The sequence below is a fragment of the Cynocephalus volans genome, chromosome 4 (assembly GCF_027409185.1).
Source record: "Cynocephalus volans isolate mCynVol1 chromosome 4, mCynVol1.pri, whole genome shotgun sequence".
Classification (NCBI taxonomy): Eukaryota; Metazoa; Chordata; class Mammalia; order Dermoptera; family Cynocephalidae; genus Cynocephalus; species Cynocephalus volans.
In genome coordinates, this window is record NC_084463.1 from 116,092,192 (window position 1) to 116,119,757 (window position 27,566).

The 27,566-nt window shown below is 34.5% G+C and overlaps 1 protein-coding gene across 16 annotated transcripts in view; it reads right to left on the minus strand.

Moving 5' to 3' along the window:
* The window catches only part of SOX6 (SRY-box transcription factor 6), a 638,471-nt gene that overhangs the window by 138,792 nt on the left and 472,113 nt on the right, over positions 1–27,566 (minus strand). For 10 of the 16 annotated variants that reach the window (XM_063092518.1, XM_063092517.1, XM_063092516.1 and 7 more), the window contains one exon: positions 1,746–1,869. In XM_063092518.1, the coding sequence (XP_062948588.1) occupies positions 1,746–1,869 (124 nt within the window). The remainder of the gene's footprint in view (positions 1–1,745; positions 1,870–27,566) is intronic. The other 6 variants (XM_063092529.1, XM_063092530.1, XM_063092527.1 and 3 more) reach the window with 1 other exon arrangement.

The following is a 27,566-nucleotide window of genomic DNA, read 5'->3' on the forward strand; positions in this document are numbered from 1 at the left end:
CTAAATTCATTTAATATATAACATTATCTTCCCGCATGAAAAATGACATTATTATTTTAACAAAATTAGATAAGAAACATAGTTAAAAGACATCATCACCTAACAGAAAATAAGGCCTATACCTGATTTCAAATGTTGAAAATTTCAACTTTTAAAAACACTGAAAGAAATGCAGAGTTTTCACATACAGTCCACTTAAAATGTTTTTAGGACCAGTACATGGTAGCAACTCAGTGTCAGGATAAAACAGTGAATTTAGTTTACATCAATGTTCCAAAGGAAGCTGAAATGAAGAAATAGTTCAGAACGACTTATAGAGATCAGAGAAGGACTGAACCACTGCACTGACAAAAACATATTCTCTGACAAAATATACTCCTGTTCTTAATACAGATGCCAATTTCATAGGGAATATAAATTTCTCTAAAAATTGTGCTCTAAAAAATGAATTTTTAACAATTTGAATGACATAACTTTCTTTCACTAAGGTATTCAAAAACGTTTTGGTAATACTGTGTTTGACTCATTTATATCTGAGGAGTTTTTCAATCAGCCTTCAACATCTCTATCCCTTGAACATTTGAGTTTTGTCATAGACATCCTACCTTTTCTTACAAGGAAGGGAGTTCTCTACCAAATGCAAAAGAATAATCTATGGCAAGAGTAATTAAAAACCCACTCGGTTTGTTTTTACACTATTTAGTAAGCTTTCTTACCCAGAGTTTAGTAAAGTGATTTATATTTTATTATTGCTTTAAGCATATTAAAATGCCTTTGTTCACGTTATAAACCACATACACACAGAAACTGCTGCACTCAGATTTGTTACACTCAGATTCGGTGGTTAATATAATCAGGTTAATATGTTAAAAAGAACTTGACACAGAAATTATTAATGAGTAGAACAAGGTCACTACTTCTGAGCTGAGGTCACTTACAAAGAATGCACAAATGAAATTAAGGTTGACTTTTATTTACTTGACTATCTTATTACATTGGATTCCTTTGGCAACATATCTTTAAACATTTAAAGCCCTGTTTACAAGGAGGCTCTGAAAGAAGCTTCAAACCATTATGCCTCTAATTGAATTCCCCAGGAGTCCAGTTAACTCAGAGGAATAAAGAAAAATCGTAACATTTGGTAAATCATCCCCAAACATATTTCAGTGTAAGGTTATGTGACCTGTTTTTTGAGGTTCAAAGATGAATAAAAAATATTGCTGAATGTTTCGTTATTTAGACTAAAATCAAAAAGAATTTTTACCTATTGGTAAAAATAGGTACCACTCCTAGTGGTAAATTAATTAAATCAGTCCAGTTTTAACTTTTTCTCCAAGAGAAATCCAACAACAAACAATAACAATATTTTATATGGTATGTGACCCCTTTCCCAGAGGATAAAAGCTCTCAGGAGGAGAAAAAAATATTCAATCAAAAACAATACCTTTACATAAAGAAAAGGTAGGAAAGAGAGCTGAAAAAAATTTTATAATCTCCCGTATAAGCAGCATCTTATCTGTGAATTCAGAACAAACTCAAGTGGAAGAAGAGAAAGTAAAAGTTTTTAACAACCAATTAGTTTATTACAATGCCCCCCTTCTTAGTTCTAACTTTACTTTAAAATAAGCTTTTATGATCTTGTTATTCATAGTTCCCTTCTATACTCCTGTGTTTGTTGTGACTACTAAGCAAAAACATGTGGATCTGAGCATTTCCAAAAGAATGTTAAATCCCTCTCTACTTACCTGGTTTGTATGTTATTCCAGGGGGAAAGAGGAATCCCTGTTGGGCAGCAGCAGCTGCTGCCAGGGTCCGCTGGTCATGTGGAAAAATTGGGATCATGAGCGGAGGCATGTGACCCTGAACCTGCTAAACAGAAGAGAGCCTATGATCAGACAGAGAGCAAATGTATGCCAAGAAGTACTTGTTTTTCACTCCTGGTGGTGTGCTGGTACCCACACGGCCACCTACCTCTAATCTCATTCCAAATCTACAATCTGAGTAAATTTAGGCAAAATCCACCACATCCCTTTTCATAGATGCCATTAGCATAACAAACATAATTTCATTGTGAATTTGCCTCACCCCTACTTCCACCAAACTGTAGTTAACGGTTTTCTTTTCTCTTGACTTTTCCCTTTTATTTTCTCTCTTTCTGTCTTCTAAACAAAGAACTGGAAGAAACAAGTTTGCTTCTTTTCTTACGCTATACAACGTTGAAAGGTTTTGCCCTTTCACCTGCTTTGCATTCTGTGCTTTATTTTGAAAATATTATTTAGTATCCTTGGTCAGAAAATAATGTCTAATTGTTATATATTCTACAAGCTGTATCTCTCCAGTTTAGGTATCTTATTTCAAAGCCTCACTGCATTATGTTAAGCATATAGCTCTTCAGATTTAAGGCTACTACATCTTGGCTCCCAATTAAACTAATATTCTTTGCCATACACACCTCGATGTAACATATAAATTGCTTGTCTGGCTAAGCAGTTTTACAGCTTTATGCACTACCATGTAGCACAGTAATTATGGAGTTGTATTCAGAGAACATTTCATAATAAATCCTACTATATCAAATTTCATTTGGCCTCAATAAATGTATCAAAGAGCACAAAAATGCAAAATAGAAAATCTTCACTCTATATCAGTATTTGTATTCCATATAAAGAAAATAAGAGCTGTGACAGAATCATGCTTGCGAAAATTACATTTTAATTTCCTAGCTCCCTTTTTTACTCTATGCATGCTGCCCTGATTCCAGGATAGCATGACAGGAAGGTTTTGTCATGGTTTTTAGGGCACGATTTTACAGGTTGAACTACAGGACTTTTATTATTTAAAGATCAAAACTAAGATGTACCAGAAGAAATTATCTTTAAGTTCAAACAGGGTCTTTGGGCCTTTTCACTAGCATAAAAAGGGCTGTATTTTATCCTATTTAAGATACAATCCTTTACCAGCAATTCTACCAAACCCAAACCTTTCCCTGTTTAAATCCCTAAATCTTCTCCTTAGGCAAAATTTCATATACTGCTGATGACCCTGTTTAAATAGCACCAACTTGCCTTGTCCTGTCCCTGTTCCCTTCATATCCAGGGACACAGTGCAAAAATGCTTCTGTGTGGGTCTAAGAGGTTTCATTTACCAACAGTTTTTCTCTAGGGAAAGCCCTCAGATGTGGGTTAATAAAGGGCAAGCAAAAAATAAACACTTTACAGTATTTTTCTGAATTCATTTCTCAGGAAAATCAACTTATAATAAAAAGGTCTTTGTGCAATTACTACCTCGGCAGTGGGGCGTGAAAGAAACTAGCTTTGAGCAGCTATTTCTTCCATTTTAGCTGAGGTAAGCCCAAGTTCTGTACATTAGAGTACAAACTTAGCCTGCTTAAATTGGAGCTGATCCCCTAGTGTCCAGGTCTTGCCTTTAACCCTGAAGAATAGCACTGGGTTTGTTGTTCAACCTCAGCTTGCTGCAATCTGATGTAAACCTGAGATATCAAATATGAGGGCATTTTTTATGCCAGAAAATAAAACACAGTATTTTGTGTGTGTGACTATTGTTCAGTGCAAGAATGTAACAAAGGAAATTATTTAATTTTCCTCTAAAAACATGGCCCTAGCACATACCTAGAATACAGCACAGTTGTTTCACCCACTAAAGAAGGAACACAGAAAGTAAGGAGTCTGGTATCATATTTATCTATTCTTTCCTTCTTTCATTTAACAAACATTTATTAAGTTGCTATTACCTGTTAGAGAACGTGAGAATAGCTGAAGAAATTGGGAATATTTAATTTAGGAGAGAGAAGACATAACATTGTCTTCAAATATTTGAAGGAATGATATGTAGGAACAGAATAAGATTAAGACTGAGTAGCTCCAGAAGGTTCAGCAAGGCTCAAAAGAAAAAGATTTTAGGGAAGTTGTATGCAAAGAAGAATTACCTAATAATAAGTTATTCCACAATCACTCTGATTATAGAGGCAGAGCATGCCTTTTCCCCAGATGTGGTCTAGTACAGGGTGTATACCCCCAAATGTTAGAGATGGTTTAAAGTACATAAATAACTAAAAACCTGACTAGAGCCTCTCCAACTTTATAACTCTAAGATTGTTTAAAAGTCACCATTAAGGAGATAGTGTGATATTAGTTATTCCTTTATTCATTCATTCAACACATATTTATTATGAACTTACTATGTTGGGCACAAAGGCTTTGTTGGCAAACAAATCGGAGCTCAAATCTACATACTGCTATTTCCTTGGCTGTGTGATCTTGAACAGTTACTTAACCTTTCTGAGTCTATTTTCTCATGTAAAAACTGAAGTTAATTACACTACCTTACATGGTTATTGTAAGGATTAAATAGACAATAAAAGAAAAGCTTATGACACAGTGCCTGACATAACAGTTAGTTAATATAATATCACAGTAAATGTTAGACCCTTGTTCTTTTCTTATATAGTTTGCATATTCAGTACTAGAAAATAATCAAATTACTGATAAACAAGAAACAGTGGATCTTACCCATAACTCTACTTCAAGAAAGAAAACATGAGCCAACTAAATAATTCAGTTTGGCAGGCAGAGGCTTGTCATGTTCTTAGCAGACACCATGCCTCACAGAGCATTAAGAGCATTATCCCATCCCAAGTATCTAGAAAACCATGAAAAAAAAAAAAAGAGGTAGGATTACAAGGGTCATTTGAAGATGTAATTTGGGGTCTTTAGTCTTATTCATTAAACAGCATTTTAGAATAAAAATATTTTATTTTTATATATGTCATCCAAGTTCTTCAGATCATGAGACATCATAAGCGGGTCAATGGCAATTAGGGACCAGACCTTATTTCTTAAATCTTGATGTCTAATGATATTTCCTTTGTAACTGTCCATATTCATGAAATAATTAAGCTGTCTAGGGTCATTTTTAATAGGAAGACCTATAGGTTATTTATATTAACATAAACTATAAGAATTTAGGGAAGTTCCTCTCTGTCCTTCACACTCTACCACGAAGAATATGTTAAAAACTTTAAATGCTAACTATTAGCCCAGAGACTGTTTCAGTAAGTTGAGATACAAATAAATAAGGAAAAAGATGGAAGACATTGTGAAAGCAATAGTAATGATAGACTCAGAGTTGGAATAGAGCTTAGAGATGATCTAGCCCAGTAGTTCCCAAAGTGTGGTGCCTCACCAGCAGCATCAGCAACATCTGGGAACTTTTTAAAAAAACATATCCTCAGGTTCTACCCCATACCTACTTAGTCAGAAACTCTGGCATTGGATCCAACAATCTAAATTTCAGACTAAAATTTAATCCAGAGATGTGATTCTCAATCTTTAGAGTGCATCAGAGTCAACCAGAGAGCTTGTTAAAAAACAGATTGTTTGGCCGCCCCAGCGAGTCTTTAAATCAGTAGATTTGAAGTGGGGCCAGAGAATGTATTTCTAACAAGTTCCCAGGTGAAGTTGGTCCTGCTGATACAGGGATCGTTCTTTGAAAATCACTAATCTAGGGCTGAGCCCGTGGCGCACTTGGTAGAGTGCAGCGCTGGGAGCGCTGTGATGCTCCCGCCGCGGGTTCGGATCCTCTATAGGACTGGCCGGTGCACTCACTGGCTGAGTGCCGGTCACGAAAAGGACAAAAAAAAAAAAATAAAAGAAAATCATTAATCTAATCCAACCTTCACAATTCACACATAGGGAAACAGGTAGCTAGAGAAAGTAAAAGACCTGAGCCTAAGGTTACACTGCCTATGACAGAGCTGGGTCTAGAGTCCAGAACTGCTAATCATCCTGTCTAATGCTTTTTCCATTACATCACATGGACTTCAGTGATAGAAAAGAGAGAAGTCACTTGTGTACACTGTTTAAGGAGAGAAAGCCTGGAGGTCTCCAGCTGAAAATTATTTTGGTTCAGAGGTGTATTGTAGAGTTTGGGTACTATAAATGTTGTTCAATTTTAAATAATATCTTTTCTTCCTTCCTCTCTCTTATCTTTACCCAGTACACACCTGATCTCAATATCCACTGTTATTAATTTCAATAATTCATTACAATACATTCAATAACAATGATCATTTAGTTCCAAATGATAAAATTGCCCTTAGCTTATTTTAAGTAAAGCAATGATGTGAAAATTTAAAGTGTCATTTGTTAAAGACAAGCCAGAATACCTAGTTAGAATCTAGGCTGAGAGATGATGGACAGCTCCTCTTTTAGCTCTATAATTACAGAAGTAATAATAGCGATGATGATGATAATAACAATGACCACAGCAGCTACTATTTTTCAGTGCTTTCTATATCTCAAGCACTGGAAAAGTGATTTACATGTTCTATCTCATTTAATCCTCAAAACTCTATCAGGTGCTTATTGTTATTATCCTTATTCATTTAATGAGAAAGACAAAGCCAAGAGAGGTTAAGTAACTTCATCAATTAAAAGGCGGTAGAGTCAGAATTCAAGTTCAGATATGTCAGGGCTAAAGTTTGTACTTTTAAGTACCATATTATATTAAGCATGAAGTCATCTTTTGATAAACAGATCTCAATGAGATAAGGAATACAATTCTTTGTGATAATTATCTGACTGACAGTTTTACAAATATAATTGTATGTTTACATGTAATTGTAATAAACAATATAGAGAGATCACATGCTCCCTTTACCCAGTTTCCCCCAGTGGCAACATCTTGCAAAACTATAATACAATATCACAACCAGGGTATTGACTCTGATACAATCCAACAATCTTATTCAGATTACCCCAGGGTGTTAAAGGAATTATGTCTCAAAAATTAGCATGGATAATGAGAGTCTAAGAACACTTCCAACTACCATTGTCTATAGAATGCTCACCAGTATGACCAATGCAAGTGATACAAATGGAGAGAATGAATTAAAGCAACAATTTTCCCCTTTTATAACTTTCCCTCTATTGTACTTATTAGAAAACTATTGGTTGAATGTGGGACAGAAATGGAAAGCAAGAGCAAAGTAAGGGGGAAAGACAAAAAAATGAGGGCTGGGTAGCCACACGTGATCACATAAGCATCCAAAATATTTTTCTCTTATGGAAGTTGTGAATTAAGGTCACTGCAGGGAGTGTCAATGCTCAGGGCAGATAAGGAATTTTGAGGATACAGAAAACCTCTACCCTGCTCTGAAGAACATAATTCCACCTTACCTCTCTCTTCCCATCATCCTAATTTTCCATTTGGTGACATGCCAGGAAAGGCAGTTACATTGGAAACAGCAACTCCTAAAAAATTTAACTAAAGAATAAAAAATAATAGAATTCCCCTCATTCCATCAAAAAGAGACCAGTCTCCACATGTCTTTTCTAAGAAGTTGTCAAAATTTCAAACAGCATCTTTTTTTCTTGAAAGTATAACATTCCCTAAGCCTAAATTCAAAGATTCTTTAATTATCCTGTGGATAAAGAGGTAAAATTGATTTTGTTAAAACAATGAGTAAAACTTGATGTAGCCAAAATATATGTCCAAGCATGAAAACTGCATTATTTTATTGCTTTGGCAGTAAGCACTAAACTGGCTGAGTATGTAACTTGAATGACTAACAAGAAACCAGGAACCTCATCGTGGGTGAAGCTTAGTGCATCATAAAAGGAATAAACTATTTACTCCAAAGCACAACTGTCCATTAATTCTAAATTTCCACAGTCCTTGACCAAAGCATTTCCCTTTTGGAACTAGAGAACACATTCTTGATCAAGGAGTCTACATGCCCAGAAATTTTAATTGCTGAGGTGTTCCTCACATCTTTCAGAGAATCAAGACAGCAGCAGATGTGTGTGAAACACTTAGATTCTGTCTCTTCCAATCCATAAAACTGCATTGTTGCATCAACACTTATCCCCTTTGTTTTCTCTGTGCTAAGTTGTTGATGATGCCATTTTTCGCCATCTGCCCCAGAGCTTCATTAAAGATACATGAATGGGCTAACTGGCCTGATATCTTGTGAGGAACAGGTGCTATTGTTTGTCCCTGAAGACATGTACTAAAGATATGACTCAGAATACTTGAGAAAGAGCATCTGCAGCAGTCAGTCAGAGAGCAACTTGGCAGAGACCTGGCTACACGCTAATATGCAAACAGAGTGACACTCAAGGGGGTTCATTTTCTCTTTCATGAAGATTATTGAACTTTTTTAGTGATGGGCAATAAGTATTTGTATCGAAAATAATGTACAATAATGTCTATTACTGAGTTAAAGACAGTGAGGAAGTGGGGACCTTTTTAATGCTTTATTTCTAGAAAATCATTCCTCATGTGGTTTGATTGGAGAAAGCTCCTTTAAACTGTCAAAAGGAATGTTTCCAATGTGTGTACATCATGACAGAGAGGGAGGGAAAGACAGATAGAAAATACAGAGATCAAGAAAGCAATTGAGAAAGAGAGGTGCAGACAGACAGAAACAGGGGAGGGGGTATCAATTTCTTTAATGGCCATATTCTTTATTGCAAAGAATAGCTGAGTTATTTGCATAAAGTGCTACCACTATAAAAGCTGCAGCTTCCAAAGCAAAAGAAATAAGGCCCCAGAAACCTTACATTAAAAGCCTTCAAGGTCAGGAAGGTATCTTCTAGTACATGGACCTCAGTTAATTCCAGAGCATTAGGAAGAAAAGAGTCTCATTTGATAGGATAAATTCATACCTTAGCAGAAACCCTTTGTTTCAAACCTTTTGTTGTTGTTAAACTTTGTCTAAAATGTTGGCTCTGTTTTGCCTTTCCTTAGAAACCACAATGCAGTAGTCAACATATTGAACTTCTCTTGGTTGACCATAGTCTGAAGTACACAAAGGAGCCTTAAATTACACACTGCCTACCTGGTATTCACTAACTGCTTCAATTCACTGATCATCTCTCCCAAATAAATTGAGTGTCCTGACTGGCCTGTGCCGTTTGTATTTCTGTACGTCCTATTGCTCTTATCACAGGGCTAAGAACATAGTAGGCATTTTGTATTAACTGATCAATGGTTAAGAACCAATTATCTGGGACCAATTTCCATAGGGTAGTAATGTCAATGCAACTGCAAAAGGTTTTGAGCTGTAATAGTTCTCATTTCAGAACAGAACTTAAGAATGACTTTTAAATACATCCTGATATAATCTTGTTTGCTTTTCATTTGTCTTATTTTGCAAATCTCTGGCTGCTACAGCTAATGAAATAAAGCAAATCTTGCTTCGAAAGTATCTAGCTAGCTACAACAGCAAAACAATCAAACTGAAATTCCATCAAGAGCAAGTCTAGGACGCATGTTTTCTAGAGCATTTGAGAACAGAGTCCTGTCTTCCCAGATGTTTTCCACTAACATCCAATTTGTATCAAATTGTACAAATAACGTAACTACATCGAGAAGAGGATCCTGCTTTATTTGTTTTTATTTGTTTTTGGCAGGATTTTCACTCGGTTTTTATTTGTTTTTGGCAGGATTTTCACTCGCTCCCTCTCTCCTCTCCATCTCTCCTTTCCCCTCTCCTCTTTCCCTTCTCTCCTCTTTCCTCTCTCTCCTCTCCTCTCTCTTTTTTCAGGTCCCAACAGGATAATATACAAAATACTTTGCTACTGTTGTTAACATTCATCTTTAATACAATGCAATGTTTTCCTAGGATTTTGTGTACTTCTGCTAGCACTCTTCAAAATTCTCACTAAAGAGCCAAGCAAACTCCTGAAAAAGTAGAACTCAAGACATTATAATTTAAAACTCACCTTTAAAAACTCAGGCTTTGGTCTTTCAAAATCATATGCTTTAGTTAGAACATTAATGAAGTGCTGATTTTACATTTATATGTACACTTTTCTGTATGTACATTACACTACAATAAAAAGTTAACTTAAGAAAAGTGAGAAAACAGTTCTAGTAGTTTACTTCTTTTTACTAATTTAGACTATTAAATATGCTTCACAAAATATCTAAAATATTCACAGAAGAAATGGAAAAGACACATCTTGTCATTAGCTTCATATGTCCCCACTCCCACCACTAAAAGTAAAACATGCAAACAAAGCAATTCTATCTGCTGGGTTGGTCTTTCAGATAGCTGTTTAAAATCTACTTCTCAGTCTAGCACTTTCCAGCTCCCTTCCTTGGTTTCACAGGAGAGAAATGATCTTTGAAAGTAAAAGCACAATAATTCTATCAGGTCAAGGGAACATGTTTTAAAAATCTTCTTTAGGTATCTATTCAGAGAGATATGTTAATGGCCCTGAAAGAGCCAATCCTGTCCCTTGTGTTAACACCTTTTTAAAAAAATATTCTCAGCATACTGTACACACTTGCTTTATTTGCATTTTTTTAAATGGGCAAGTATCTTATTAATCTGCCAGGATCATCAATAGTCTAATGTCATTAATTTATCTCTCATTCATTTGTACATCTTCTGTTTAAATACTGAATTTTCAAAGCAAAAAACATAGATTTAGCACTAATATAATTTTAATTCCTAGTATCTCTTACTATTTGTCCTCTTATTACATGAAATGAAGAGCTCAACAAATATACAATGACCACTTAGACTCCTGCGAAACATGTTACTCCATAAGAGAAGGCAGAAGTTCCTGTCTTAATTCAGTTCTTCAACAGTCATTTATTGAGCACCTATCACTATGTGCCTGATACTGAGCTAGAAACTAGGGAAATAAAATGCCTTAGAGACGTCCATAGCTTTGTTTAGCAGGTAGTAGTGTTGGGTTTATTTCCACTAACATAACAGTATAAATCATCCAGTTTGTCAGCTTACTTTGAAATAAGGTCAACAGAGAAAGGAAAGATTTGCTTAAAAAGAAAAGTAAGTTATAGCAAAAATTCCATTAGGTGTCATTCCATAGTCTTCCTATGATCTATACCGCAGAAAAATTTTGAGAGTATTTATGAGGACATAGTCAGATTACTTTATAAAATGGATGATAGATGTTAATTAAATGTGTTTAAATTACCTTACTATGTTTTAAGAAACTCTCACCAGGAGGGAAATAGAATATCCTGGCTATAAAGAAATTAATAAAACATGTTATGCAAAAGTATAATTTATGGCTCATTTGGAATTAGATATCTACCACCTTTTCAATCCATACAAATGCATAATCTTGTCAATTAAATATTATTGTTAAGGTCTAGTAGTATGTTAAAATCACTTTAAAGTGCAACTAAGGAAAATTCATGTGTGTTTATTACTCCTTAAGGATCTATTAGTGGGCATTTTATTCAGATTCGTGCTGTAAAATCTGCATAAACTCAGCATATTGTTATCCCCATGTGTGCATTTGTTTGGTTAAAGCAGAACAGCAAATCTCAATTTTTGCAACTTCTGGAAAAGTCAAGAGAACTAAAACAGTCTTAATTTTAATCAGATACAAACAGTTATCACTACAGAAGTGAAGAGTTGACTATTATGCAAATAGTCACAGTTAGGGGTCAACCAGGCCATCACAGAAGACTAAGATAGTCAATTACTTCAGATATTTCCAAAGACTAGTGAAGATGAATGCTTCTTATTCCACCCTGTCTAATTTCCAGAGACATATGAAACATTAGAGACTAATACTTGTTGTTCTTAAATGGAAATCCCATTAAATACACAATGATCAAAGTGTCTTATCAAACGAAAATTAACTTTTTTTCAAATTTTGTATAAATGCCATATAAATATGGTAACATTTGCAAAGAATGTAGCATTCCTTTCTTTGTAACAACCAAATCCAGATACGAACCTTTCATAAACTTTTGACCTGTAATGAAGGCAATCTGGCTTTTACCCCTTGAAGTATTTTACACAAGCTTATTCTGTTAGCAATGACCAGAGTTCAATTATTAAATTCCTCATCCAGAAATTCAGGTTTACATTTTAAACTACAGGTCTTGTTAAAATTATGCACAAGCACTTAAAGGCAGGGACTCTGTATCTCTCCAGGGCTCAGTAAAAGACCTTGTCCAGGGTCTCAATAAATATTTGTTACATAAATGCATTAAAGAAATTTTATTCTGTTATTTAAAAACTAAGCTACAACAATTCTGATGATTTTTTAATCTGCTGAACCAATTCAAAGTCCTTTCATCACTTAAAATCCTTAGATCAAGGCAAGGGGAATATAAATCTGCTCCAAACATATTTCATCATAGTGATCTTTTCTTTTGGCCATGCCATGGTCTAAATTTGAAGTTCACTAGTTGGTAAGAAAATACAAAAATTGACTTTATTCATTTATTGCAAGATTTTTTTAATGGCCATTACATCTGTTGAAATTTCTCTGTAGTATAATTTTGAGATGCCTCTAAGATTCTTTACTAATTTCTTCATCATCAATTATAATCCATACCGACAGAAATGCTAATATGTTCTCACCAGATGAGCCAGAAATACAATTTTCCAAAATAATAATAAAAATGTTTGTTATTATAGTGGTTGATTATGCAATATAGAATGAATAACAGAAAAACATTTAAGCATCAGCTACCAAGAAGAACAAAAGCAGTTATACCTTAAGCAAGAAGGCCTGAGAAACATACTGTGGGAACTTTGAACAGAACATAATTACGATGTCTAAGCTATTGACAGTTGGGGCTCAGCCATGGCAAGTTTACCCTCCCTGGAAGTATCAGTGAGAAATAGTGCCTATAGATATGATGGTGGGGTGGGCTGGGGGGGAAGCAGAGAGGTAGAGTAAGGTGAATCCTTATAAAAAACAGGTGCTGAGTAAAGGCATAAACAACAACTATTTCCACAAGTCAAACAGCCTTCAGGTTTTCAATCTTTATCACACTCTAGTCTTTTTAGAGCAAAAAAACTAATGAGTGGCATGCACTGTAATGTCATTTTGGAGCATAACCTGCAACCACTGCCCCACCCCCAGCACACACATTAAACAAACACATATACACACACTATCTCATGCACACACACGCACTCCTACACCTGCTACCCCTACTCAATGAACAAGTAAGTCAATACTGAAGATAATTATAAGGATAAGCTAATACATTGATTTTAAAACAACAATTTCCTTTATTTTTATACTTTTATTTAGTTCTGTCTTCACATTAAATAACTTAGATACAATTTTAAAAGTCCCTACTAAAAAGGTAACATCCAAACTCTCTAGCCTACCTGCCAGTGAAGTTCCTCCACAAGATGTTTTTAACGTCCTCAAGCCTCTTTCCCTCCTATTCCTTACCAAGATCTTTCTCCTCTTGCTTTCAATAGCTTCTAAGTATTTTTTCATGCCACTTTTCTTACTTACCATACAGAATGATCTTTCCTCTCCTCTTTGCCTTCCCAAACCTTACCTACCCTTCAAAAAAATTCAACTCCTCTGTGAAAATTCCCCAAACATAAATTTCTTTCCCTCTGTCAAAATTTGCATTGCATACACTGTGATCAATTATTTAATTATTCCCATGTGGACACATTAATTCATTCATTAAATGTTTATTTTAATATTTGACACTATTCTAGGCACTGGGGACATAGCAGTAGACAATATTCCCTACCATCATCTCCTAGGGAAGACAGACAACATGCAAATGAATGCTTATATGTATGTGTATGAATATATGTGTGTATACATACACACACATGAACAAATATATATAAATGCAATCAATGCCAGTTGACAAAAGGTACTATGAACAAAAATAAAGTAAGATAATGAGATAGAGTGTGAGGGGTGGAAGGCGGAAACTTAAAGGTAGTAGGTAGGTAGTAGAGAGGACTATTTTGGAGAGAGACAGTCAAGGAAGGTTTTTCTGAGGAGAAAAGATAGCACAGGGTTGAATGACCTAAGGAAATTTTACATGGGAGTAGCTGAGAGAAAAGCATGTGAGTGCAAAGGCCCTGAGGCAGCAATATCTGGGTGAGGCCAGAGCAGAATGAACAGAGACAATGGTAGGGAAAGATTAGAAAGGTATATATCAGGTCATTTGGGGCCTTGTAGAGCCCAGTAAGGAATTTGAATTTTATTCTGAGTGTGATGGAATGTCACTTCAGAGTTTTAGGAGAGTAGTGCATGAGACCAAATTTAGGTTTATACAGATCACGCTCATTGCTATGAGGAAAACTCATTATATATTAGGGCAAGAATGAAAGTGAAGAGACCAGTACAGAAACTACCTCAATAGTCCAAAAATGGGGACAATGGTGGCCTATTTCCATCTCACATATCCTCCCTGCTCAAGTAGAAGTAAAACATCTTGCAGATAGAATTTTAATATGCTGCTAGGACAGTGCATCCAAATATGCCAGGCAAAAAGTAAATACCTGATTGATTGATTGATTGATTGATTGATTGATCGATTAACTGACTAAAACATGATCTGTCCAGTGATTTCACATGAGAGAGAAGCACATCATTTTTAAACACTCGTATTCTTTAATGCCCCTAGGGGAAAAGAATATAAGAAATCAAAATCTAATTAGATATTGCTATATCACTAAAAGTCTTTTCCCAAAATATTCTGTCTTCTAATAAAATTTTAGGCAGCAGAGAAGCTTATTGATGGAAACTAAAAATGTAAATTCTTATTTCAGTCCCTGTGTTGAAAGAATAGGAATATTTAAAGTAATTTGTTGCCTACCAACTTTTCTAAGGCAGAAAATATCAACTGTTAATAAAAATCACAAAAGTAGAAAATGTAATATTTACAAACTGGCTCAAACACTGGTTAAATAAAACTTCTTTTGCTTTTTTTCATAAGTAGCTGAGACTAATGTTGTATTTGCCAAATGAAATTAGAATTCACAATATAGAGTTAGATGCTGCAGTAATTCACTTCTCATGATATTCCTGCTATTTTAAGGAACAATAGGCCAATAGCATTGTTTAGGACTGATTAGCAATAACTCAATGCAATCAATAATTCGGTAACTCAATGAGATCACAGCTAAAAATGAACAGATATTCAAGCCCAAAGGGAAATGGAAAGATGTTAATTTACTCAGATAAAGAGGAAAAAATAAACAAAATTCAAAATGAAATATGAATATGCTAAACTTTCCACATATTCTTAAACTAAGAAATCCTACTAAGAAATTCTAAGATTCCTTTATCCTCTATTTTAATATATTATTTTTTACTTTAGTCCATCAAAAACAAATTGCATTGCCCTCGATGGCAATTCTTAATGGTGGGCAAATAAAGAAGAAAGACAAGCATTCTATGTCTTAGATTTAAAGGCAGGCACAATATAAAATCTTAACTAATCTTCTGTATTATCAAAAAAACAAAAGGTAGTACTACACAGGTTAGTCCTAACACGAGATGCTAAGGAAAGGGAAGAAGAGAGAGGAGGGGAGGGGAGAGGAGATGAAAATGAGAGGAAAACTAAAGAAAGGAAAGAGAGGGAGGATGCAAGCAAGCAAGAATACTGTGGGCTTTTTTTTTTTAGTTAGTACTGTCTATTAAATGCACAATTTTGACTCAATTAATGTCCACCCTGTCCCTTACACTTCAGCAAATGTAAACTCTGAAACCCAGTGTTATACTATAAATATTTTTCAAGGATCAAAATGATATATGTAAAATGCTCTTTGCAAAATAGAATTGCTATAAAAACTTTAAACATTTAATTGCAAAAATTTTAATTAAATTAAGATGCATGTGCTCGCTTTTAAACCCAAGAACTCATGGGTTACATTAAATTGAAATGTAAACTGAAAACTAAAAAGTTATGAATTTAGATTGCTAACCAAGTCATTATAAAGGGAGGGACCAATCTATCAGTGCACCCTACCATTAGTTATTCCTGACTTAGGAGGTGGTACTCAGTATAACATTATAATAACTTAACCAAACATAGAGATAGAGATTTTCTCCAAACTAAGTCCATCAATTTTGAAAAAGTTCAACTTAGCTTTATAAATATATATGGGTGAGAAAGTAAAACAGAAAAAAAGGGAACCCCACCTCCCATAGGCCCACTAAAAACTAAATAAATAAATAAAAAGAATGAAAAAAAAAATAAAGGATGTTTATTTAAGTGAGGTTATTGAACACATATTTCAATTATTCTCTACTCCCCAGTTCTCCAATAGCTACAGTGACTATGGTACTTTTCTAATTGAAAATTAGGATCCGGGGGAAAAAGAAGTGTAGAAATGTACACATGGATATTACAGAACAGATATTTAACATTAGGTCTATTCCAGAATATTCAGGACTCATAGTCACAGTAGCCATGATATGTGAGGTAAAGCATCAATACATAGATTTAACTTTTTGACTTTGGGTAGTTTGTGTTACAACTTGCATTCCTAAATAGTGTAGCTACAAATTTAAGAAGGATTTTCCATAGTCCTATTGTCACATCCATAGTGGTCTAGAATCATAATGATCAAAGCTGTAGACATTTTTTTTTTAGTTCCATATGACAATTCCCCAAAATGAATGACACAAAGCCCAGCTTTGATTCTCTTTAATTCCTGATTTAACAATACAAAAAGGCTGGGTTAGCTCCTTTAATATTGCACTATGACTGTAGTTTCCATGGTAGAATAAGGAGCTGAATCTACATAGAAATTATCAGCCTGTAACAATAGGTCTTTGTCCAGCTGTGACTACTTTCCTCCTCTAAAACCAGTCCTTATCTGGCTCAGGAAATGCCTGTTTTAAATGACAGGTAGGAGATTAAATCTACAGCTGCTGAAACACAATCTCAGCTCTGTTAGATAGGCTTTCATTGAAAAGCACTACAAACACATAATTTGTTTATGTTGTACCAGCAATCTCTGACAAAGCAGACTGTCTAGCTGAGACAAATGTGGTTAAACCCATTTATTGTATTATTTCTGCTACACAGAACAAGCTCTTAAAACACAGAAACTAGACAAGGCACAAAGCTCTAGCTGTCTAAAGAAATCAAGAATAGATGACTTCTTGTTACACTAGCCCTTTTTACACAGAAAGCATGTTCTCCCCTGGAAAACATCTATTCCAATTTCTCTTTTAAGTGGGTGGTTCAATTATGTTTATGCTTCCAGTTTTTAAAGTTTTTTTTGTTCCTTCCAACATAAAAGGCATAAAATCACCTAATCACTGAATATCTCTAGATTTAAGAACATGATGAATATTTATAGCAAGTACTATATCATCTCCTCAAAAAATACCCATAATGATAAATTCTGATGACAATACACCCTCTTTCAATATTTATTGCAATTTTGTATAATGTTATTTGATTTCTTTATTTTACTTGATAAAAAAATAGCTTTGCAAGTCTTAAAGAATATGAATAGTAGTTTCTTTAAAATTAAGGAGTCATGCACAAAGATACCTAATTGCATAAGATAAATGTTAAGGGGAGAGGTTTCAGCAACAACAATGAAAGCTGCTAGTCAAATGATCATAAATTACTTGCTCCAAATTAGAAATAGTAGCTAGAAATAGTATTGTTTTTATATCTAAAATTTATTCTTCAGGTATACTTATTCAACTCTAACTAGCATTCTAAATATACTGTATGCACATAAACAGTAAAATTAGTAATAACTAAAAGTTAAAGTCTTTACCCACATATATTAAATCCTAAAAGTTATAAACAATGACATTGAAACAACGGATGGTATACAATATGACTTTTAAAATAAGAAAACAGATGCTATAACTCAAACTTGTCCAAAAATTTTAGGAAGAGTGGCATAATAAACATAAAGATTATAAAACTGTATTTGAAACATGGCCAAAAGGATTATGGTTAGCTCCTCTCAAACATGCCACCATTCCCTAAAAACTTATTTTTCCTTAATCCTCACCATTACACAGGAAAGTGAGAAAAGAATCTTCCAAGTTGGAACATATGTGCCACTAGGAACCCTGAGTTAGTCTTGAAACATAGAAAGTATGCAATAAACTAGCTGAATCCATGGGGTATCCCTCAAACATACATGGATAATGAGGGGAATACATAACAGACATAAACAAACTCAGAAAGATGTCTAGACCCCACATCATTATGTATGATATATGCCCAAGATATATGGGAATACATTTGAATGTTCAAGTTCAAACTTGGCTTCTATTAGACTGATTCAGTCACAGCATGGGGCTTCTTTAATAAACAAACCTTACTGTTAGAAAATATTGGGGACTCAAATCATGTATTATGTCCCAGCTAGTTAAAGATGTGGTGCTCTAATGCCCTATATCCCTTGAAGCTTTCTTATAACAGACTGTAAATAATAAAGGAAAACTAAATCCTAGAAAAACACATAGAAGTCTTTTGCATTACAAGTCGAGAGCAGATACTACACAAAACTAACATTTCAACATACATTCAAGAGAAAATTTACATTTCCCATTAAAAATTAGAAATGGGTTTAACAATGTGGGGCTTGGTTTACATTTTCCATGATTCTTAAAGATGCATTCCCATAAAAGATGTAACCATAATTGTTTATCTCACTACAATAAGTTCTTTGCCATGTTTGACATATACTCATATGTATAATATAAATAGATTTAGCTCACTTTAGAATCACAGACTTTTAGAACTGAAATGGTTTCTGAAAGTCATTTTTCCAATACCATCATTTTAAACATGCATATTATAAGGCCTAGAGAGAAGTGACTTCCCAAGATCATAAAACTTAAGAATGACTAAGCCTAAGCTGAAAATAAGGTCTTTAGTCACCAAGTTTACTAATTTCACAAAATCATAAAATCAGAGATTTTCAGAGAGGGAAAGCATTAGTCTATATAATCCAGCGATTCTCGCCTAGACAAGGAACTTCAATAAGATTTTCCAGAAATATACATGCCTACTCCGTCTCCAGAACCACTGGTCAGGGATAGTGTGAACTGCCCATTGTGACATAACTAGTCAAAATCAGCTACATTGGAACTAAATCTGCTAATTCCAGATTCAGAAATTTTCATTTTTATTTCTCAGTTTTCTTTTTCTCTCTTTCGATGTAGAAGTTAAATACAAACATACCCCTTTTGCCCCTGACTTTAGTCTAAATATGTTTTCTTAAACATAAATCTGCACCATGTGAAGAAGATGAAGGCAAATCTCAGTTCTTCTACAAAGACATTCTGGCAACACCAACACACAGTGACTGATCATTGCCTCCCTTCCTGTTTTTCCTCTACTCCCCCAACCCACACCGTCAAAGTTTGTATGCCTGTGACATACATTGAAATCAATCATGCATCTTTTTAATGCATCAGACCATGAACTCTGAGAACAGAATCATAACTTCTCCCTTCATATTCTTCACAATATTTTACAAAGACAGCTTTTAGCAAAATATAAATTGAATTATTTTCCTGAGGGTCAGAGTACTAGTTCTAAAAAGGATAGAAGTAGGCAGACTAAAAAGAATGCAAAAATATATAAAAAGGATAATACATCATGGCCAAGTGGAGTTTATTTGGGGAATGCAAGGTTGGTTTAACATTTGGAAATTAATCAATATAATTCATCATAATAAGAGAAAAAATGAACACAAGTTTATTTCAATAGATGCAAAAGAAACATTTGAAAAAATTTAACACCCATTCACGATAAAAACTTTCAGCAAACTTGAATAGAAAGGAACTTCCTCAATCTGATTAAAGATATATTTGAAAACCCTACATCTACTGGGTATATATCCAAAGGAATGGAAATCATCATGTTGAAGGAATACCTGCACTCCTATGCTCACTGCAGCTCTATTTACAACAGCCAAAATATGGAACCATCCTAAGTATCCATTGACGGCCAACTGGATAAGGAAAACGCAGTATATATACACAATGGAATACTACTCAGCCATAAAAAGAATGAAATTCTGCCATTTGCACCAACATGAATGAATCTGGAGAAAATTATGTTAAGTGAAATAAGCCAGACAAGGAAAGAGAAATACCACATGTTCTCACTCATAACTGGGTGGGTGGGTGGAAGGAAGGAAGAAAGGAAGGAAGGAAGGAAGGAAGGAAGGAAGGAAGGAAGGAAGGAAGGAAGGAAGGAAGGACTACAATAAAACATTGAACTTTCAGAAACAGTGAACAAAACTAAGGATACTAGAGATGTGGGGGGAAGGAGAGAAGAGGTTTGGGGAGTGATACTTTGGGTAAAGGGCATAAAGAAAAATCACAATTTGTAATAATGAATATGCAAATAATAAATAATAAAAATTTTTTAAATGTTTTTTAAAAAGGAAAACCTACAGCAAACATTTTCAATGATAAAAGATTCCATACTTTCTACTTAAGATCAGAACAGGCAAGAATGTCTACTCTTGCCAGTTCTATTCATTATTGTACTGGAATCCCTAGCCAGTGCAATAAGCACAGGAAAAGAAATAAAATGCACACAGTGTGGAAATAAATAGGTGAAATTCTTTTTACCTGCAGAAAACATGATCATGACTATAGAAAATCTTAAGGAATTAAAGAGAAAAAAAACAACCGGAACTAATAAGTAAATTAAACAAAGTCACAACATACAAGGTCAACAACAAAAATCAGTTGTCATTCTATATATTAGTAATAAACAACTAGAAAAAGAAAATTTTAGGAAAATTTCATTTATAGTAACATAAAAAGAAAACTCAGAAAAATACAGCCAAAGTATACAAGACCTCTACACTGAAAGCTATTAAACATTGCAAGGATTATGTACAGTATGAAGGCTGTAATTAATAATGTTGCATTATTGTATTATTCCATTTATGTTGCTCATAACAGAATGCCTGAAACTGGGCAATTTATAAAGAAATGAAATTTATTCCTTACAGGCTAGGAAGTCCAAAATCCAGGAAACACATCCGGTAAGGGCCTTCTCCTGGGTGGGAACTCTCTACAGGGTACTGTGACAACCAGGGTGGCACATGGTGAGAAAGGGCTAAGCAAGAGAGCTAACCTTCTTGCTCGCTCTCCTTTTAAGGCCATCAGAACCATGCCTATTACTTCATGAATGGATCAATCCATTCACAAGGGCACAGTCCTCACTATCTAATTACCTCTTAAAAGCCTCACCTTTCAAATACTGCTATTTCCTCCCTTTCATTTAACTGACAGGCAGCATGGTATAGTAGACAGAACATAGATTTTGAAGCCACAGAGACCTAAGTTTGACACCTGGATCTAACTAACTAGATGATAACCTTCGTTTCGTCACCTGTCAAATGGTGATGATAAAACCCACATTGTTGCATATTTATGAAGATTAAAGAAAATGCACATAAAGAAACTGGTTTGGTGCCTGGCAGATAAAACCATAAATGATAATTATTATTAAATCGTTAAACTTAGATGGTAAGCACTAAAATAAAGGTACGTACATGATTGATTACACCTGGGTACTGGGGGCTGGCAAGGTAAAATACCAACAGAGACAGCAGAAGGATTAACTTTTGCACTAAAGATCCTGACACCCCAGAACCTGGCTACTGTGCCTACAGGGCTAAGTTCTGCCAAGAATAAGTGAGAGAGATGTTAAGTAAAGTGATAATAATATAACAAAAATATTTTTTAAAATGAAATTTAAGGAAGATCAGAATAGGTGCTCAATAAATAGATTTTTAGAAGAGCCTTTTTTGTTTCCTGACTGCAGAGTCCAGGCATTCCCAGGGGACTCTTTACACTGTTACAATGAGGGTCAAGTTTCCAATACATGAACTTTTGGGGGACACATTTAACCTACAGCCATTATATACTGAAAATTTGCTAAGAGAGTAGAGTTTAGGTTCTCTTACCACCCAAAAAAGGTAACTATGAAAGGTGATAATAGGTTAATTTGCTTAACTATAGTAATCATTTCACTATGTAGATGCATATCAAAACAGCATATTGCACTTTAAATATATACAATTTTAAGAAAAATTGCAAAGAAAAAACTTAAAATAAAACACCAAAATAATGGAAAACTATATCATATTCGTGGAATGCAAGACTCAGTGTTGCTAAGATAGCAATTTTCCACAAATTGATCTATAGATTTGACATAATCAAAATCAAAATCCCAGCAGGACATTTGAGGATAGTGTCAAGCTAATTCTAAATTTTATATGGAAAAACAGTCAAAACAATTTTGAAAAAGAAGAACAAAACTGGAGAACTATAGCAATATTTCAGGACTTAGTATAATGCTATTTAACTTAGGGTGGTACTGGTGTAAGGACAGACAAATACATTGATGGAACAGACTAGAGAGTCCAGATATAGATTCATACTTATTTGTTCAATTGATTTTCACAATAATGCCAAGGTAATTCAATGGGGAAAGGATAGTCTTTAGAATAGATTTTGCTAGAGATGAATATATGTCTGGGGGAAAAAAGCCTAAATTTTATCTCTCACCGTACCCAACATTTAACTCAACATTGATTAAGTCCTAAGCATAAGAGTCAAAACTAGAAAACTTCTAGAAGAAAACACCCGAGAAAATCTTTGTGACATTGTTTTAGGCAAATATTTAAAAACAGAACATGAGCATGAACTGGAAACGAAAAAAAAATGATAGAATGGGTGTCATTAATACTATAAACTTTGCTCTTTAAAAGAGAGTTAAAAAGGGAAGCCATAAACTGGGAAAAAAATATTTGCAAAAGAAAATAAAGGACTTCTATCCACAATATTTTTTAAAAACTGTTACAACTCAGTAATGAGACAGTAAATTAATAAAAAGGGGATTAAAATTTGAATAGACAATTCACAAAAGAAAATATTAAAATGGTCAATAAGAACATGAAAGGATGCTCAACAGCACCATTCAAGAAATGAAAATCAAAACCACAACGAGATACCCCCGTAAGCCTAGTAGAATGGTAAAAACTAAAAAGATTAACAATATCAAGTGTTGGTGAGGATACAGAATAACTGGAACTCTTATACATTGCTGAAGGAAATTAAAAATGATACAGCTGCTTTCTTACACAGCAGTTTCTTAGAAAGTTAAACATAACATTACTATACAGCTCAGCAATCAATCCACTCTTAGATATTTACACAAGAAAAATGAAAACACATCTATATAAACACTGCAACATTATTCATAATAGCAATCACTGGAATCAAACTGCTAAGGTCAAACAAAAAAAGAGAGACGAATCTGTAAGAGAACGTTTTATTTGGGGAAACAAGATTGCAATCTGGGGGACATGCAGACACACACACACACACACACACACAGAGACAGAGAGAGAGAGAGAGAGAGAGAGAGAGACCAGTGTGGTCTCCAGTACGTCTGAAGAACAAAAAAAAGTCTGGGAGTTTCATCAAAGAGAGAAATGTTACATTTCGTTTTGAAAGAAAGCTCATCGGCTCTAGCAAAGTTTTGGGGAGTTGTTTGTTTCAGCAGCTGCCAGGTAAAAACTAGTCTTAGGGTTACGACAGGCTGTTTCAACAGCTGGGTTTTTGGAGCAGGTACTATGTGCCCCGAGTGCTTTTTCCTCCTGGCCCCTAGACTTCAAATTTAGTTTAGGCATGACACTAATGCCCCAATTTGTATAACAAACTTTAAAAAAAACCCTGTCCACCAACTGGACGATGGCTAAACAAATTACACTAAGTCTATTCTATGGAATATTACTGAGCAATGTAAAGTAACAAAATGTCGATATACCCAAGAACATGAAAGAATATAAAAAATATTATGCTAAATGAAAATAGTCTAACATAAAAGACTATGTATTATATGATTCCATTCATATGAATTTTTAAAAGGTGAAAATATAGTGATAAGGCAGATCAATGAATGGGCCTCAGGTTTCAGGGAGGGGATCTGACTGCAGAGGGACACAAGGAAACTTTTCAGGTCTAAAAAGTTATACATGGCTGTATACAATTTCTAAAATTCATCAGACACTTTCAATTGATAAAGTTTATTGTATGTAATGTGTAGATCAATGAAACAGAAAAAAAAAAACTATTATAAAAAGTAGAAAAATTTTAAAACGTCCTGTAAAGTAGGCATTACTTTCCCACTTTACAAATGAGGTAACTAAGATTAAGAGTAAGTAATTTACCTAAGACTGTAGCCAGTGAGTGTCTGAGCCTGAATTCAAACCTACATCTTCTGCAGCCCATGCTCCTTCCAAAATTTTACAGCTGCTTCACTTAAAAAAAAATAGCTTATCTTTGTACCTAGGAAGAAGTTAACATGACAAAGGTCTTTCTTTGGTAAAGGGTATTAACAACATCCTTAGAAAAAAGAAAATTCTACTTTAGTATTAAACAGAAAAAGGGTTCCAGTGGGAAGTCAGGGCTCAATGTGTAGCATCAGGTTTGCCTATTTTTGTGTTTCATTTACACTAAATTGTCAAAATGATAGCTTTGCCCTACCTGCTCTTAGTTTGGAAAGAAAAGCAATTATATACCACAAAGACACCCCCACATTCGCCAAGTACTGCAAACCTGAGCACCCTATTCCTTATTCTCAGGAGTTAATCTCCCAAAATGGCATGATACTAGCATATAGATGCACAAAGCAAGAATAAATAAATTTCACTCATTTTTTAAAAAGTTTTATTTCAATAAACAGTGAAAAGCACATTGTTTCATTCAGAGATGGTTATAGTATGGTAGAGTTTAAGCCCTGGAATAAGTGAATTGAAGTTAAAAGATCTAGGTCAGGACCAGTAATGTAACAAATTGCTTGATTTCAGTTTTCTCCTCATTAAACGAGGTTTTTGTGAAGAGAAAACTATGTAACATGTTTAGTACCCGGTAGTCACTAGCCACTGAATTTAAATGTGATCATTTCAAAATAGTTCAACACCCTTTTAAATGGACACTTCAGAATCATGGGGTATGTGTGTGTCTGTGTGTGTACGCGTGTGTGTCTTGTGGGTATATGCATGTGTGTGTGTAGATGTGTGTCTGTGTGTGGTCATTACACATGTTCTCTCTGTTCTCTCCCTAGAGATTCATTATGCCCCGATGGAAAGAGTAGCCCTACCTGGACGCCACTTTTGTTTTCCCAGGGATAATCTTTGGGGTGATAGGCGTGTGTGACTTGAGAATCAACAAAGAGTAGGTAGGAGAAAAAGCTCTGAAGAACACAGCTGGGTCTGTCCTGTCCTATAAAGGTTTCTGTAAGAATGATTAAAGAAGATCTCGCAAAACAAAAAAACCAGTATTTTCACTGAAATATCTAAGAAAGGTTAACAGTAGAGATTCTGAATTACTTAAGAGGCACAAAAACAAGAGGGACAGACTAAAAACTTAATGACAGACGTTAATCTAATTTGAGTCTTATGACATTATAATAACATTATCATGTTATTATACTGCTTTAAGCCACTATGGTAATTACATGGGTGATGATAATAGTAATAATAGTTATAAAGGCTGCACTGATACAGCATTTGCAATGTGACAGGCACTTTTCTAAGAGCTTTATATGCATTAACGCATTTAATTCACAAGACATCTTCATGAGGTAGATGCTGTTATTTTCCCCATTTTATAGATGAGGCACAGGAAAGCTTAGTGGCTTGCCTCAAGGTCAGGCATCTAATAAGCAAGGGGCCCAAGATTTGAATCCAGGCAGTCTGGCTCCAGAATCCTATTCTTAACCCATGTGGCATATTGCCTAATGATACAGAGATTTTCCAGGCTGGTGCCTCGGGCCCCTTTGTCAGAATAAGTGTGGCGAGGAAAGAGGAAAAGAGAGGGAAGTAAGAAGAGCCTTGAAAATTTCTTGGAGAGAGTATGTATAGTTTGAATTAATATATATCAGAGTACAGGCTCTTCACACTATAAACTGATTTTCGTCGATATATACTTGTGATTCTGGTTTTACGGTGTCTGTGATAAGGAAAACAAAGCAGAGCACTCAGCATCATGTCACAAGGGGTCAGCTTTGTGCTCTCAATTCCATACTGCCTAGGAAAAACAAATATTTACAGTAAAAAACGTGTTTCTTGGAAGATAAAAATAATTTTCTTGTGTTGCAATATTAATCAAATTTGCAATTTCTGTAACATTAAAGAACTATATAAGGTGCTTTTGTTTCCCTAGAGGGCATGTGAGTTAAAAGGTCACAAATCACTGGATAATAGAAGTCCACTGCTTAGTCATTAAAAAAATAGGGTGAAATATTGGTTCTCCTACTCTCTTCCTTTTGAACCAACAGGTTTCAATTTTCTTATACATAAATGGGAGAATAATACTTCTACTGTTTACCTTAAAGGAATCAAGACAAAAACTACCTAATAGATGTGGAAATTATCTGAAAAAAATGAAGTACTATGCAAGTGTACATTATTTCACTACATTTACCATAGAAACCTATCTATAAATCGGGACTTTTTTTTTTTTTTTTTTTAATTTAGGGCATTACCGTAGTTCTATATATAGAATTGTTTCTACAAATAAGGAAACTTAAGAAATGAGACTTATGATTTCTTGAAGACCTACTACATCCCAGAAAATATATGCTAGATACTTTCACACTTGATCTCAATTAATTCACACAGCAACACAATTTAGTAGGATATCATTATGGCTTTTTATAGATTAAACAAACAGAGATACAGAAAGGTTAACACCACAGAGTTAGTAAAAGCAAAGGCCAGGATCCAAATTCAAGTGATTCTTTTTTTTTTTTTTTTTTTACAATAACTGTCCCGACATGTCCTTTATAGCAATAAGACCCAACCCAGGATCGTGTATTATCATGTCTCTTTACTCTCTTTCAATCTGGAACAGTTCCCCAGCTCCTCATCGAGGTTTATGATGTGAACAATTTTGAAGATTTCAAGTCAGTTATTTTGTAGACTGTCCCTAAATTGATTTTTTTCCTGATATTTCCTTATAATTAAATTCAGATTATACGTTTTTGGCAGGCATGTCACAGCAGTGATACTGTGCTCTTCTCAATGCATCCCATCAGGTATCATATGATATCAATTTGTCCCATCACTTTTAATGTCACCTGAGTAATGTGATTTCTGCTGGATTTTTGTAAATATGTAAATATACCATTCTTCATCCAACTCTCATCCAATAGTTTTAGCATCCCTTCATGTTTCTTATCTGAATTCATTATTACTATAACAGTTGCCACGTGATTTTCTTTCCATAATTTCTTGCATATTTCTTATTTGGCACTCTACTAAAAACAGAGCTTTCTCTTCTCCACTTTTATTTTTTCATTTATTTATACATATCAGTTCAATTCATGGATTCTTCCTCTATCAAATAGGATAAATCCCTGTCATTTTTTTTTGATGCTTATAGTGTGCCAGATATGGACACAGGTTGCCCTTTCAGGCCGGTTTCCATGCCCTTTTGCTTTCCCCTTATAATTCTTTAAGCACTTCCTCACTTTCTGAAATAATAAAATGCTTCAGGCTTATCCTGTATTTTCCCTACCCTAGAGCAGACTCAGGAGAATGGTATTTAGAAACCAAAATCTAGGTGCAAAGTGTTTACATTACTGCTGGGGTGTACTTTGCTCCTAGACCCTCTCAGTGGACAGAGCTAGGAAATGTGTTTATGTAAATATTATACACTCACACACATTTGCACCTATATTCACATCTATATTTTTCTTTGTAGATATATCTACACCTGTGTGTTAATATAGTTACATATATACATTTA